Source organism: Ochotona princeps, chromosome 15 (assembly GCF_030435755.1).
Source record: "Ochotona princeps isolate mOchPri1 chromosome 15, mOchPri1.hap1, whole genome shotgun sequence".
Lineage (NCBI taxonomy): Eukaryota > Metazoa > Chordata > Mammalia > Lagomorpha > Ochotonidae > Ochotona > Ochotona princeps.
The window spans coordinates 25,645,369-25,662,020 of record NC_080846.1 but is presented as its reverse complement, the minus strand read 5'-3'; the positions used below and the strand labels follow the sequence as shown (position 1 = coordinate 25,662,020).

The 16,652-nt window shown below is 41.5% G+C and overlaps 1 protein-coding gene across 1 annotated transcript in view; it reads right to left on the bottom strand.

Annotated features, from left to right (window-relative positions):
* The window catches only part of MYRFL (myelin regulatory factor like), a 112,176-nt gene extending 95,524 nt beyond the window's left edge, over window positions 1-16,652 (bottom strand). The window contains exon 1 of the mRNA XM_058673764.1: window positions 16,607-16,652. Coding sequence (XP_058529747.1) covers window positions 16,607-16,652 — 46 coding nt within the window. The remainder of the gene's footprint in view (window positions 1-16,606) is intronic.

Sequence of the window (16,652 nt, the reverse complement as noted above, 5' to 3'; positions counted from 1 at the left end):
TGAGTTCGGAGTTCCTGGTTCCTGGATTTAGCTTGATCAAGTGCCAACTGCCCCAGCCACTTGGGAAGTGAATCAGCAAAACAAGTAAATGTAAAAATTAGTGGCTGTGGGTAAAAGTCTGTTTTTCCTAACAGTTCCCTAAAAATCAACTAGGAGGACAGTTCCTGTGCTTTGTTTCACAGCCTCACCTCTTGCCCACCATTAAAGGATATGTCAGACTCACACAGAATCTACCTTGCCAGAAGAAGGAAGCAGATTTCTGTGATTGTTTGATTCCCATGCAGCTAAAAAGAGTAACCAGGAGACAGCATTTTACTACAGTAGGTTAATCTAGCACCTGAAATGCCAGCATCCACGTTAATGCTAGTTTGAGTTCCAGCTATTCTACTTCGGATCCAGCTCCCTGCTAATGTTCTTTGGAAAGCAGAAGACGGCCCAAGTGCTTGTTTTTTCTGAACTCACATGGGAAATCTGGAAGATACTGTGTGCACATGGATTTGGCCTGGCTGAGCCCTGACCGTTGCAGCCATTTGGAAAGTAAACCAGGATATGAAAGATCTCTCTCTCTCTCTTTCAAATAACTTTTTTTAAATCTAGGAAACTGCCCAGCACAATAGCTCAACTGTCTAATTCTACCTGCAAGTGATGGCATCCCACATGGGTAGCAGTTCTGTCCTGGCTGTTCCATTTCCCATCCAGCTCCCTGCTTGTGGCCTGGGAAAGTAGTCGAGGACGGCCCAAACCCTTGGGATCCTGCACCCATGTGGAAGACCTGGAAGAAGTTCCTGGCTTCCAACCTGCCCAGCTCCAGCCATGTGGCCATTTAGGGAGTGAACCAGCAGGTAGAAAGAAGATTGCTCTCTCTGTCATCTCTCCTTCTTTCTTTAAAATCTTCCTTTCCAATAAAAATAAATATTTTAAAGATCTAAAAAAATCTTAATAAAAGGTTTGATTCTTTTTAAAGAAGTAGAGATATTTCCTTTCATTATCAGCCTAAAAGGCAGCTTCCCCAAACTCTGCATATCATGGTTGAATGACCTGTTTGCAATCATTGGTTAGTAAGATCAGCAGATAACATTTTTCCATATGAATTTTTCACCACCCTAGCAAAATTGACAGATAAAAGATAACTGAGAGATAAAAGATCTGGTCAGGGCAGGCACGGTAGCTTACCAAGCCAATCCTCTGCCTGCAGCACCAGCATCCCATATCAGTGCGGGTTCATGTCCTGGGTGCTCCACTTCCAATCCACTCCCTGATTATGGCTGCGGAAAGCAGTAGAGGATGGTCCAAGTCCTTGGGTCTCTGCACTCATATGAGAGACCTAGAAGAAATTCCTGGCTCCCAGCTTTTGATCAGCTCAGTTCAAGCCATTACAGCCATTTGTGGAGTGAACCAGCAGATGGAAGATCTCTATCTCCTCTCTCTGTAAATGCTTTTCCAATATATGTGATATATATACATATATATACATATATAGTGTGTGTGTATAGAATATATATATGTATATATATAGAGAGAAAGTCACAGGTTATAATAGGACATAGGTATGAGAGGAAAAGTTCTGTCTTTCAAATAGGTTTATAGGGTCCAGCATGATAGCCTAGTGGTTAAATCCTCACCTTGAATCTGCCAGGATCATGTCCCACTGCTCCACTTCCCATCCAGCTCCCTGCTTGTGGCCTGGGAAAGCAGCAGAGGATGGCACAAGACCTTGGGACCCTGCACCAGCATGGGAGACCCACAAGAAGCTTCTGGCTTCTGGCTTTGGATCTGCTCAGCTCCAGCCGGTGCAGCCACTTGGGGAGTAGGCCATGGATGGAAGATCTTTGTTTCTGTGTCTCCTTCTCTCTGTATGTCTGCCTTTCTAATTAAAAAAAAAATCTTTTAAAAAATAGATTTGTAGTCTTCCAACTTCTGAACTGATTACAGATTTACTGTAAAATTTATACAAAATGTGTTAACTTTTCCAGATATGACAATAATAACAATGTATTCCTTTCAGTTTCCATCTTACTCCAAAGCAAGGAATACCAACCAAATGTTGGAAAGATGGAATTGAGTTTCCCTGTTCTGTCTTTTCTGAAAAATGTTGATTTCAAGGCCAACACGAAAAAGCTTTTGCAATAAACGGAAATACTCAGTACTTTGTCCTTTGTTGCTTGGCAACTCAGGGCTATAAATGGATTTTATGATTATAAAGGCTCTGGAATTAATGTGAACATGTAAAAGTCATAATAACTCCCTGGAGACAAGAGTATTTCCTTGAAAAGGAAATGTATAGATCAAACTATACAGCTTGTACTCATTCCTATTTCAAAATAAATGAAGCAAACAATTAATTCCTTCATACTTGCAAATACCATAACAAAAATCAATAACTAGAGATTAGTTCACCATGTCAACATTCTGTCATCAAGTCTAACAACTCTAAGAGGTAGGTACATTTTTATTTGTCTTCTATTTTTAAAATATGTAGTTAGTTAGTTATTTATTAGAAAGGCAGTTACAGAGAGAGGGTGGAGAGACAGAAAGAGATCTTCTATCCAGTGGTTCATTCCCCAAATGGCCATAACAGCTGGGAATGCATCAGGTCTGATCCAAGATCCAGGAACTTTATCCAGGTCTTCCACATAGGTGGCAGGGGCCCAAGTACTTGAACCATCCTCCGTTGTTTCCTGAACACATCAACAGGGAGCTGGAGCCAAAGTGAAACAGCCAGAACTCGAACCAGTGCTCACATGGGATGCCAGCTTTGCAGGTGGCAGCTTAACTTGCTGTGCCATGACAATGACCCCTGAGGCAGGTATTTTATCATCATTTTACACATACAGAAACCTGAAGCTGTAAAAGGTAAAGTCTAAGTAAGTAATCCAAGGTCACACAGCTAAGAAGAAAGGAATCAAGATTGAAAGCTGTCTGCCACTGACTAGCACATCATAGCATCCAATGAAATGTGTTTCTTGACTCCTAATATTTAAAGCTGTTAATGGTTTTAATTCAGTGAGGGTGACGCTAATTCCAACTAGCAAGTCACACAATATTCTTCTTAAACATATGACTCCCTTCTGCTGCACATGACACTTGTGTCTCACATTGCTAACACCAGACTACCAAGTACTGGCACACCATCTTGCTGGGCATTTTGTCCTGAGTCACATTACCCAAAATGACCAGGCTAAGAGTTCACATTTTCTATGCCACTTCTAAGCAAACCCGGCTGCCTAAATTCCCTCTGTAGATTTTTCTCATGCATGGAGCAGTACTTCTTAACAGTGTTGGGTTTCTTTTATCTTTGCTGGCTGGTTAGTGACTTCATATTAGGGTTTCTGAAGCTGCCTGCACTGTAAACCCTTCAGTTCATCGCACAGTGCTAGAGCTGAGCCTTGCCAAAAATGCCAGATGATAATAAAGGACCAACTGCTCAGTCCAGGATAGTTGTACATGCAAATTTTCAAAAAGAAAAAGTGCCCTGGCTATTTTGCTATTTTTACAGGAGCTCTGAGTTCTACAACAAACCCTCTAAAACTGCTCAAAAGACAGTGTAGGGCTGGGAAAATCAACCTGCAGTCAGTCTTCTTTGCCAACTCAACCTCTGAGACACAATAGCTGTATCAGTCAAGGAATTGTACCTGACTTCTTTAGGTCTGTTTCCTCCACTGTGAAATGATGAACAAACTGGCTACTTGTTGGGTTCATTATATTGTACAAACTATGGATCAATACTGCCAAAGGTCCCACAACAATAGCTAACATAAAATCAAGCAGTAGTGTCCTCAGAAATTACAGGCTGCTCAGGGAAATCTTTTATACAAACTAACAGATGTCTTAATTATAGAATATTAATTATACTTCTGGGGCTTGCTCTGTAGTGTGGTTGGTAAAGCCACCACCTCCAGTGCCAGCATCTCATATGTGTGCCAGTTCATGTCCCAGCTGCTCCACTTTCCATCCAACTCCTTGCTAATGGCCTAAGAAAGCAGCAGAGGACGGCCCAAGTGTTTGGATCTCTGCCCCCATGTGGGAGACCTGGAAGAAGCTCCTGGCTCCCAGCTTCAGACTACCCAGGTCCAGCCATTTGGGTAGTGAACCAGCACATGAAAGTGCTCTCAATCTCTCTTTCTCTATCTCTCTCTCCCTTTCTCAATCTCTCCTTCCCTACCTCCCTCACCCTCTCTCTGTAACTTTGCTTTTGAAATAAATAAATATTTTTTTAAAAACAATTACAGTTTTTTCACTACATGATAGCCATATGTCAAGTCCAACACTTCATTCCACTTAATTCTTACTGTGTGAGATATTACCTCCATTTGCTAGATGAGAAAACCGTCTCAGAGAAAAACAGTCATTTGCTAAGGCAACACCTGCAGAATGCAACAGAAGTAGGATTTGCACTCAGAACCATCTCATTCTTCTGCCCTCCTTGATGTGCACACTAGACTTGGGAGCTCCAACTTAGTGACTATGCCTGATAATGACACCTGATCTTCACAGGATGCCAGGCACCTGTGAATCGCAGCCTCAGATGAGAAAGATATGGCAATCAAATCTTTCCTGTCCCATTCTTATAGTCCAGGTCTGTTCCACCTTGACTGCTTCATACAGCCTGGTCCTCTATTCTCATGAAGGTTTGCAGTTTCCACTTTTCACCTCCTAAGATCTCCTGGTGATTTCCAAGTATTGATCTCGGCACCCAGCTCAGCTGGTGACCCAGTTTGAGTTTCAGCTTCTATGGACTTTGATTTCTGACCCTTTCCATCCAAAGTTCATGCCTCTGTCATGTTTCTGCTGAGTTCCATGTCATCTCTGTGACCCACTGCCAGTAAAGAGCTCCTTTTAAACAGCACAAAATTCCCACGACAGGAAAACACCGCAATGGAGGAGCCAGGAGTCTACAAACATTACAGTGATGAGGAGCTGTGACTTCCTTTACAGAGTTGATTCAGATATTAAAATGCCTGCAAAGAAAAGGAGCATACACCCAGCTCCTGTGCTTAGTACTTCCTCTCCCACAGAGAGTGCTGGTCAAATATCTCACTTATTAAACACATGTAACAAACCTTTCTTGAGTAGCTACTACACGAAGGACCCTAAGTCTGCAAAGATGAAGGAGGCACAGTCAGGTCCTCACCTGGAAGTACTCACTGAGTCAGGAGAGACAGACTTACAAACACGGAAAGCAACCTTGATGCTAAGAGTGCCAATCTAAAGAGTTCACCCAAGTGGTGGAAAAGCATGGGAAATTGTGCTTCTAACTTGGCCCAGGTGAGTTTGCCAGATGAAGAAGCAGGAACCAACACTCCAGGCAGGCTGCATCAAGACCACAAGGCAAAGCATATTCAGGAAATCAAAAAACCCTCAGTGGGAATGACCATGGACATGACAAAAACGAGGATGGTGGTAAGCAGAAACATGTAGTCATGCAGGTACTATTTTGGGCCTCATTTAACCATTGTATAACTGAAACAATATTATACAATTTCCCAGTTGCATCATCACAGAACAGAGACACATAGAGTTTAAATAGCTTACCTAAGAACGCACAGCCAATAAAGGGTAGGTCAAGATCAGAAATCTGACCCTCAAGCATGCTCTTAACTCTTTACCATGCTGCTTTTCCATGGGAAAATCCCTGGAGATAAGTTTACACTGGAACTATTGGCCTGAGGTCCAGGCATGCTGAGACAACAGAAATGTCTCAGTACTGCACTTCTATGAGCCAACAGCAGTGTAGAAAGAAGACAGCCCAGGAAGGTCTTGCAAAGAGATGAATTTTCAAAGCCATGCCAGTTTGCAATTGAAAGATTTCTGAGGTCAAAGCAACAGAATTTGGAAAATGACTAACTATAGTCCATACAAGTCAGTGATACCCTGGTTTCCAGTTTGGAAAGAGCTATGATTTAAATATGTCATCCCCAAAATATAAAAGTTGCCAATATCAAGTGATCATATCAAGAGGGCCTTTCAGAAGAGATTAGACCATAGACATCCTTATTAACATGATCCAGTCCTTTACAAAAGGGACTGTAAGGGAGGCATTTGGCTAGTGGTTAAGACATCACTAGAGATACCCATACCCCATAACTGGAGTGCCCAAGTCCAAACCCCAGCCCCACTTCTTGATCCAAGCTTCCAGGTAGTAGGAGACAGTTCATATTGTTCAGTCCTTGCCACCTAAATGGGAAATCCAGACTGAATTCTTGGCTCCCATAGTTATCTTCTTCCAGGTCCAGCTTTTGCAGACATTTTGGGAAGAAACAAGAGGATGGGAGATTCATTCATTCATTCATTCATTCATTCTCTTTCTCTCTCTCTCTCCTCCCCCCCAAATGAAAAACAAAAGGAAGCCTCACACAGTACTCAGCCATCATGCTCTTGCTCTTCTCCCTTCACCATCTGAGAACACAAAGAGAAGGCTTGACCTTCAACTTGCAGTCTACAGAACTATCAGAAATAAATTTCTGTTCTTTAGGAATTTTATTTATTAAAATCTCATGTTACAGTATCCCAAAATGAAATAATTCAAGAAATCTGGGACAGTGAAGAGAACACAGAAAGTAGTGAAGACTGGGATCAGTGTAAGTGGATTGATTTGAGACAGCTGTGAGACACCCAGGCCTATACAAATATATTTTAAGTAGTTGTGAATATGGATCTGGAACTGGCTGAAGAGATTTTGGCTATGCTGATCCATGTGGGTAAGCTCATGGTACACAAACAGAAGAACTTCAGAGTTGGATTGGGGAAGCCAGGACAACACCTGACAGACCCTAAGCAAAAACACAAAGGGTGAACAGAGAAGTAGCAGTGGCGCTACAGAAGCAAACAAGGTCAATTAGGAGACATTTCACCAACAGAACAGAAGCCAGACTAAAATGAGTTGGAAAGTGAATAAAAGAGCAATGAAGATAACAAGTATTTTTCAGAATTTTTCAGAGTATTTTTCAGAATTCTTTGATGCAAAGGAAGGAAACAGTGAGCGTTTTCAAGTAGGGGCAGAGTTGAATGAAGTGACGCCTGACTTTCACTGATTCCTGCAGGAATTTCTAGTACCTTCTGTTTCTCCTTATATGGACGTGGATGTCAACTATGAAAACACTCATTAATATTAACCATTCCCAGCAGCATGTGAGGACTAAAGAATAAATGTTGATTCCCTGCAAGGAGTTCTTCTTATTAGATTGGGTTGAGCCCTGAAAGTATCTCTGCAAGGGCCTCTGGCAAGGAACACTGAGCAACCCCTGGGGATAGGAGGGAGCCCAGGGAAAAAGGAATGATCTCTATTCCTGGTCAGGTCAGCTTCTCTGAGAAGAAGCCACCTGCTTTCCTGTTCCTGCACGTAATAGAAAGAACAGATGCTCAAAAATACACTTTCGTCTTTTATTACAACATTGGTTTGGTCTAAATGTCTTCACAATACTGTTACGGATAAGAACATAGAGGAAACGATTTCTTCATCACTGCATTCTTAAAATCATAATCTCACGCTCAAAAAAGGTGGTATTCACCACTAGCTCATTCTCCAAACCCCTCCACCTGAAACCAGGAGCCAGGAATCCAATCTGAATCCCCTCCATGAGTGGTAGAATCCAGGCACTCTGACATGGGATACAAGGTGTCCACGCAGCAGCTTAACCTTACAGCAAACACTTCTAATCATACTGTCAAATGACTGATTTCACAAACCTGAACAACATTTTGAGTAGAATCTGTAAATTTCTCAACTCTTTGATTGCTGAAATGTGCCCCCTCCTCCCGGGACACCCCCCCTCCCCACTGTAGGCTGCTCCAGATGGCAGCTCCTCTGGGAGGAGCAGGAGAGAGAAGCGTCACTATTCAGGGGCTACAGCACTCACTAGTCTTTAACCTGTCCTGGGTCCTGGACTTTGCTGAGCATCTGAAGGAAGCTAGAATATCTTTACCCATAGGTCTGAGTGTACACAAACACTTCTTCCCACCCAGTTTCAAAGGATGCCAAGCAACCCCGTAAACCTCATCTCAGCTAAAGGACTCTGGACAGAATGCAACTTTTCAACAGTCAAAAGGAACTATATATATAATGTATAATATATATTATATATATATAACTTCCTAGCAGGACTTTTGACATTATTTATCAAAAAAAACCTTAAATAAAAATTCTATGTACCGACAATTCTATTTTAGCATGATTTGATTGGAGGAGTGGAATGCTAACCACAGTACATGTTTAACAGTATAAACACAGAATCATCCCCAATGAGCAATAATAAGAAATAGTTAAATTATGTTTTCTCATTCACATGCTTCTGGGGTCTGAAAGAGAAAGATGTGCTCTTGCTCTCCACTGATTTCCTTCCTCCCTCTCTATCTCACTTCACTTGGAACATGTGTCCAACAATTAGGCTACTGCTGGCAGGAGCACCGACCAGCCTCCTGCTCTGTTCCTTTGTCACAGAACTTGGCCACAGCTTGTTCACTTGGTCTTTCCAACAGTACACTTGCATAACTGCTGTTGCTGCAACACCTATCCAGTGATATCTCAGCCTCTCAGAGTCTTCTCCTCACTTCTAAATGTCTTATCTGCCTCATCTCGGGCATCTCTCCTCACCCTTCCCTAGACCAAGGCACTGCCATTAGCCACTTGGCATGCTGATGTCTCAGGTTCAAGCTTCTTGTTCTCTGACCACTCATTGACACTATTCTAATAACTCTACACACCACCTGGGAACTCCCATCCAATAATTTTCTTCCCACTTTCCCATAGTTCCTCAAGCCCTTTGTCTCAACACATCCTTTCTTCCTCAGCTCACATAAGTGGTCCTGGTGACAATCTTCATCAAGGCTTGTATCTCTCTTATCTTTTCTCCTGTGGTATTCACCTGGGAAAACTTCAATTGAAGTGAAACCAAATTCTTCATCCATTCTTGGACTGCACCTAAGCAGCTGAATGCTGCTGAGAACATCACGCAAACTCAAACTAACTAATGACAAAGCCCAGGCCCAACCCCAACTGGCAATTTTATCATCTCCTTAGAACAGCTACTTTTTCACTCTTTGTAGTGAGCTGAAAAGTGGCGCCCTCAAGAGAGATGCTCACCCAGAACCTGTGAGTGGGATCTCACTTGTGAAAAGTCTGAGCAATTAAATCTCTCAAGATGAGATCATACTGGATTAGGATATGCCCTAAGCCCAAACACAGGCATCTTTAGTAGAGGGGAAGATGACAGCCATGGAGAAGGTGTTACAGAGACAGAAACAGAAACCAGTATGGTTTGCAGTAATACCAATGATGGCCAGCTGCCACTAGAAGTTAGGATGGACATGAAATGCATCTTCCTCTAGGGCCTGCTGAGTGAATACAGCCATTCCAACACCTTGAATTCAGACTTCTGGATTCCAGAACTGTGGGAGAATATATGTCTGTTGTTTTAAGTCTCCTAATGTGACGTAATTTATTGCAGTAATCCTAGGAAATTAACATGTTTTCTGAGAAGGTAAATGCCTTCTTCTCTCCCCTAGCTCTCAGCTGGCTCCTTCCAACCTCTAGCTCCCACATGACCCGTGACCTGCTCCTGGTCATTGTCTAGGTCTCAGTTCCAATGTCACCTCTCCTAAAGTCTTTCCTGGTTGCCTTAGCTCAAGGAGCTCACTCCTCCTGTCATCAGCCACTTTTTACACCATCGCCAGCCTATATTTTCTTTATAATTAATGATGTTTATATCATCTTCTAAATTTATCTCCTTACTGTTTTCTTATTTTGGCTAGGAGGGCCCTGCTCATTCACTACTGAGTCCCTAGCCATCAGCACAGATCCTGGCTCATGAGCGACATGGGAATATTTTTGGATTGGCTGACTAAACATAGGAAGAAATAAATGATGTAATCATGTGTAATCACTTGCAATCACTTACTATTTGATGACCCTGAAAGTGAGTTGCTTAATTTCTATCAGGCTAGCATTTCTCATAGAAGAAGAAAGATCCTTGAAAGAGTCACTTGGATGGGAATTGGGAGGACAATAATTATGTATCAGTAAGAGAATAATAGTTAACAATCATTGGTCTCTCTGTACCAACCATGGTGCTTCCCAACAGCATTCTTATTTTTATTGGAAAGTCAAATTTACAGAGAGAAGTACAGACAGAGATATTCCATCCACTAGCTCATTCCATGAGTGGTCACAACAGCTGGAGCTGAGCCAGGAACTTCTTCTGGGCCGGTGCCCATATGAGATCACAGCACATGCAAGGCAAGGACTTTAACCACTAGGCTACAGTGCTGGCCTGGCAGCAAGGTTCCTAACACCTGTTGACACCAGACAGAAATGCTCAACAATTCTAAACTGCTGGCACAATCTGGCTGGTGCTTCTTGTCTTTGATAAGCTTTTAAAGATTTATTTTATTTTTATTGCAAAGTCAGATACAGAGAGGAGGAGAGACAGTGAGAAAGATCTTCCGTCCGATGATCTGTTCCCCAAGTGATACCAACAGCTTATGCTGTGCCGATCTGAAACCAGGAGCCAGGAATTTCTTCCAAGTCTCCCATGCGGGTGCAGGGTTCCAAGGATTTGGGCCGTCCTCGACTGTTTTCCCAGGCCACAAGCAGGGAGCTGGATGGGAAACGGGGCTACCGGTATTAGAACCGGCGCCCATATGGGATCCTGGTGCGTTCAAGGGGAGGACTTTAGCCACTAGGCCACCATGCTGAGCCCATTTGGTAAGCTTTTATCCTGTCTCCAGGAAGGTCTAAGCTTCGCTGATAAAGGGGCTGCCACACAAAAGACCAAGTTCTTGCTTCTGTGGAATCATTTCACACAATCCAGGTCTACAAATTGACCAAGAAACCAAACCTACCCTTGGAGAAAGTAACCTTCCCAACTCATGTGATCAAAGCTGCTTCAGGGTGCTATAAAAGTGCTTCAAACACAAGGTTCTACAGAGATGTAAAGTGGCTTATGTGGTTTACCATTTGCTCCCTCTGGACCACCTCGTTTGATTGGATCAGAAAGCGGAGGGCACAAGTGTGCTAAGGTTTGAGAAAGAGAGAAAGCAGTGATTCCAAAGTGAACAAAAGGAAGAATGTAAAAACAAGTCTGAGATCAAGCATCCTCTAAACCCATAAGACAGCCTTGCCTACAACCAGCTCTAGCAGCGGGCAGCTCAGCGGCTCAGAGTGGCTGATCCCTCTCTCCAGAACCCAGCAGCATCAGCCAAGGTCGGTTTTGTATCTGGGGGAGACATTTATGATGTAGATGTAGACATGTAGATGTAGTTTAGACATTCATGATACACTAGGACCTCTCAGGAAAGTCATCATTTTAGTCTGCTAATCATGGAACTCAGGATTTCTACCAACTGGTAACACTTTTTCACAATCACCACTGTTTTGTTGGACCTTTTTGCTTTGAGAAGGTTTTCCTTTTCCCTGTGTTTACAATTTCAAGTTGTCAGGCCCGGCGGCGTGGCCTAGCGGCTAAAATCCTCGCCTTGAATGCGCCAGCATCCCATATGAGCACTGGTTCTAATCCCGGCAGCTCCACTTCCCATCCAGCTCCCTGCTTGTGGCCTGGGAAAGCAGTTGAGGATGGCCCAATGCCTTGGGACCCTGCACCTGCGTGGGAGACCGGGAAGAGGTTCCTGGTTCCCGGCTTCGGATCGGCATAGCATCGGTCGTCGCAGCTCACTTGGGGAGTGAATCATCGGACGGAAGATCTTCCTCTCTGTCTCTCCTCTCTGTATATCTGACTTTGTAATAAAATAAATAAATCAATAAAAAAAAATTTCAAGTTGTCCAAAATCTAGTTAAAATGTAATGACTGCTTGTTTATTTTTGAAATTCAGAGAGATAGCTAGAGATCTCTCATCTGCTGTATCTTCATTCTTCCTAACAATATTGCTGCGTATCTACTACACTCTGACACCACAGAGGCTTTATTCCAAGCTCCGCCCCTCTTGCACTCAATAATCCTGCTTCAGCTTCCTTGATATCTTTCTAGATTGATCTAGTCTGATTGGTTCCTTCAGGGACTGCTGTCCTGCCCGGGAGTCTTCAGCTTTTAGCCCATGTTCCTGAGCCCGAGGAACCCCCAGAGCATTCCTGGAGGGCTTGTGGACAGCAGATGGCTTTACCTTCTTGACAACCCTGCTTTAACAATCACTACCTAAAGAATCTGAATCTGATGCAGACAGGCCGGAAATGCTGGAAGCTTGCATGGCAGCATCTTCCTGAGGGGATCACTTTGCTTTCCCTCCTATCTCAACCTGTCCACAGCTCTGGTACAACAGCTGCCTCCACAGCCTCCCCACCAAGGGAAGGAGCTTCCATCTGTCTGTTTCCCTCCTGGGTCCTCACCTGCGTCTACTCTACTCAGTATGGGCAGGAACCTCATTTCTGCACTCATGAGCAACCAGGGAACATTTGCTTTCGGACACTACAAAGGGAATGAGTAAATCATTTCTCACCCACTCAGAAAATTTCCTCCTCAGATAGTAAAGTGAATGAACAATATTCTTTTCAAATGACTTACTAAGCTGCTCTAAGAAGCTTAGAAACCAATGATGAACCTTCTGATCTCAAGGTAGTCTGAGAAAAACATCAAAGTTCTTCAGGGAGACAAATATTGACTCTAACATTTTAGCTACCAGAAATAAAATAAATTCAGGTTTGGGGTTTACTGTACTTTTTTTGTTCATTTTGATCCAGAGAGTCATTGGAAGGGTTAAATGACATCCTAATGTAACGTGACTAGTACAGGGCTTGGCACACAGTAAAAGCTCAATATCCGTGTTGCTGTCAATTTGGTTTGAATGAGCTGACATTGAAAGCTTCGCAGTTAACCTAAAACTTTGCAAATGTCAACAAATGTAGATTTTTTAAAGCACAAGTTTCATTTTCATGTAAACATCATATGAACATACATCACAGATTTTACTTAACTATATCATTAATGAAAGATCCAGGAGGTTGTATGGATTCAAAGGAAAATTAAAATGATATAATATATACAATTCATTCCATGATTTTATTTATATGCATATAAATTTTTAAAACATAATTTACATCTAAATTTTATATACAAATAAAACATGTTATTAATTATATATAGACAATATTTCACATATTTATATATAAAAATGGAATATATCACATATATTTACCATATATTTATCCATACTATTTCTCCCCATGTAAAATAAAATCATGAAATGAACTGACTGATAACTGTATAATAACTTTGATGAGAACTATTGATGCCCTGAGGACATGATTTATTTACATATCTGTAGATACAAAGCATGGGCATTGATATCACTCATCTATAATTCACAGAATCTTTAAAATAGCTCTAGCACAAAAGAAGGTACAAATTCCAGGGACTCTAAACTCCAGAATGATGTGATTCACAGTTTACTATGGAAGACATCTAATAATCCTTACATCTATGTCAAAGACTGTTACAGCCTTTCATTACACATGGCTCTTAAAAAGGAGAGACTTTGTTGAATTAAGCCAACTTTATTTAGGATAGATTTTACCCTGATTTAAACATACATTTCAGTTATGAAGAACTTGGATTATAAAGTATAAAAGAGAAAATGAAAGTCTTCATAATGAAAGCCCTCATGATCTGATCACTCACAAGTAATTACTTTTAATACATAACATGTACTCATGCATGTATTTTCCTATGTATTTGTATATGCACGTATGTATTCAGAGTCTACAAATAGTTTGCATTATGAAAAATTATATATGGGCTTTTCTAACTTTTTACACTGTAATTAATCTATCCTTTAATTCTATTTCCTAAGAGCTTTTAAAAAAATGTGACAAGCAGAAAGCTCTTCCATCTACTGATTCACCTCTATTTGGCCAGACTGAAACCTGTCTTTCTGGTTATTTCATGTTGATGGCAGGGACCCAACAACAGGAACTACCACCTGCTAGCCCCCAGGATGTGTGCTAGCAGGCAGCTGGAGTTAGAAATGGAGCCAGAACTCTAACACAAGCACTCTGACATGGGATACAGGTACCCCATGAAGCTGTTTGATCACTACAACAAATGCCACTCCATCCAGGAATGTTTTTAAGCCCCCTTGTGTATATCTACTATAACTTTTCATTGATTTTTAAATATCAGTTTGAATAAACTTTGTTGCAGAAAACTGCATTCAGTTGCGCTATATATTCCAATTTGTAGCTTTCCTCCTTAATATCATAAAAAGTTTTCTTATCATTATTTTGAAAAGCTACAAAAATTCCATTATGTGTAAAAACCATAGTTAAATAAACTCATCTGCTATGATCAGAAATTTACTTTTTGGCAATTTTTTAGGTGTGATAAATCAAAACATGTGTTCCTTCTGATATCAAACAGTTCAGAGATCAGCTGAGCTTTAAGAGGTTGCTGGGATCCCTGGAGCACCTGATCTCTCTCTTCTACTTTAGCTCATGTGTCTGTCTGTGCGCCCGTGGCAGACAGGGGATTGGACTGTCAGCTAGCTCTTGCTGTTTCCCTGAGACAAATCGTAAAGATTAAGGCATATTGGAAGATTTCACATAAATGCTAAGATCAAGTGAGCTCTGACAAGCAAAGCTATAAAACTCAAGATGATGCTGTCTTTCCAGCTACTTTTTAATACAAGATTATTTACCCATTGTTTAGGATTTCATTTCTTAGAACAAAGAGTCTGCAGAAATGGAGGGAGGTAACTTTGGGGTGTGGTAACAATTTGTTTTTGCAGACCTTGGATTTCTTTCTTTTCTTTTTTTTTTAAGATTTCATTTATTTTTATTGGAAAGGCGGATATAGAGAGAGAAGGAGAGAGAGAAAGATCTTCCATCCGATGATTCACTCCCCAAGTGAGCACAACGACTAGAGCTGAGCAAATCCAAAGCCAGGAGCCAGGAGCTCTTCCGGGTCTCCCATGTGGGTGCAGGGTCCCAACGATTTGGGCCGTCCTCAGCTGCTGTCCCAGACCACAGGCAGGGAGCTGCATGGGAAGCAGGGCCGCCGGGATTAGAACCAACGCCTATATGGGATCCTGGCATGTGCAAGGCGAGAACTTAAACCACTACGCTATCGCGCCAGGTCCAACCTTGGATTTCTTATATGGAAAGTTTTCCACAGAAATAGTGACACAGTGACATATTGACAGGAGCATGACCTGCAATAACTGGCCTTCCTTGTTAGAGCATTGTGTCTACTTTTACTGTCCTAATTCTTAGGTACATCTGAAGAAATTCTAGAGAAAGAAAATCATTAGTATCTAAGAGAGAGGCTTCAAAATCCTACAACCTGCATTTAAAGGCAGTTTTTGTTGGACTTGATACAGAGTTGGTGCTCAATACTGGCTGAACAGAGCATACAGTTAAAAAAATTCATAATACTGTTTGATTTTCAGGGGACAGGAACCACCTATACTCATGCCTGTTTCTTATTTGTAAAATCTACCATCTTTTCAGGTATTCACTCAAAGGTAAAGTCAGGAACAACACTGACCATATTATACTCTATCTGAGAATTTCCTCTTCTCTTCAAATGAACTTCAAACTAGCCAGAGAGTTTGGTTTTGGACTAAGGAGCATGGGAATACTATTAATAATAGCAATTACAATATTTAACAACAATGAGATATTGAAGAATGTAAAAGCAATGGACACATTCTCCTTCCCATGGCAGTCTGAGCATGGCTAACTGATAAAGACCTGAAGCCACACTGGCGTGGACACCTAAAGGTGTCCCAAGAAGACAAATCCTTGCTTTTCAACAGTCCTACCATCAGAGTAGTAACACAGTTACACAGGAGAGCCCATTTTCGCTTTTTAGAAGGAAGAAGACCTGTGTGACCATGTCCCATGGGGTGCCTCTCCCTTAGGAAAAATATTATTCTACTGAAGAAACAAACCATTACTCAGTTACACATTTCTAAAGTGCTAAGAAAACAGAAAAATGGGAACAGGACAGGGAGGAAAAGTGTCCTTTTGCTGTTTTATATTCAACTATGCTGAGAGAAAAATATTTTAATTAAAATTTCACATTTTTCTTATGCTATAAGCAATAACTTTAGAGATAAGGCAAATCTATAATTTTTAAGATGTGCAGAGTTATAATAAAACCTAGCACAGAGCAGGGGCAGATATTAGAAACAAATGCAAGATAACCTCAGAGAGATCGGGGGAAATAATATTAAAAATTATTTTGGTGCAAAAGTCTTCTGAAATTCATGACTTTTTCATAAGACATGTTATCCATGCACTTTTAAAAGACCGTTTATATGCACAGATTTCAAAATTTTTTTACAACAAAAGCCTTTATCTTTCAATTCCACTTTTTCTACAAACTATTTATAAAGTACTCTACCTACGCTGACCCCCTGCTTCTTTTAACTATGCTGCATTGATGGAAACCTGTATCAGAAGAAGAAAAATAATTGCCCCTATCATTGATTTTTGCTAACTAGGCACTAAGTAAACGCCACTTCCTATGTCAGGAGAGTTAATCTAAGTATGATAACATACCATTGAAGGCAAAGTTTCAGTGAACCCCAGAACGATAGAAGAGTCAATGCCAGCAGACATTTCTCGAAGGCAGCAACCTCAAGCTGGAAACTGGCGTCTTACCTTCAAAGAACTGCTGCAGAGCTTCATGCTCGCCTACCACGTCCAT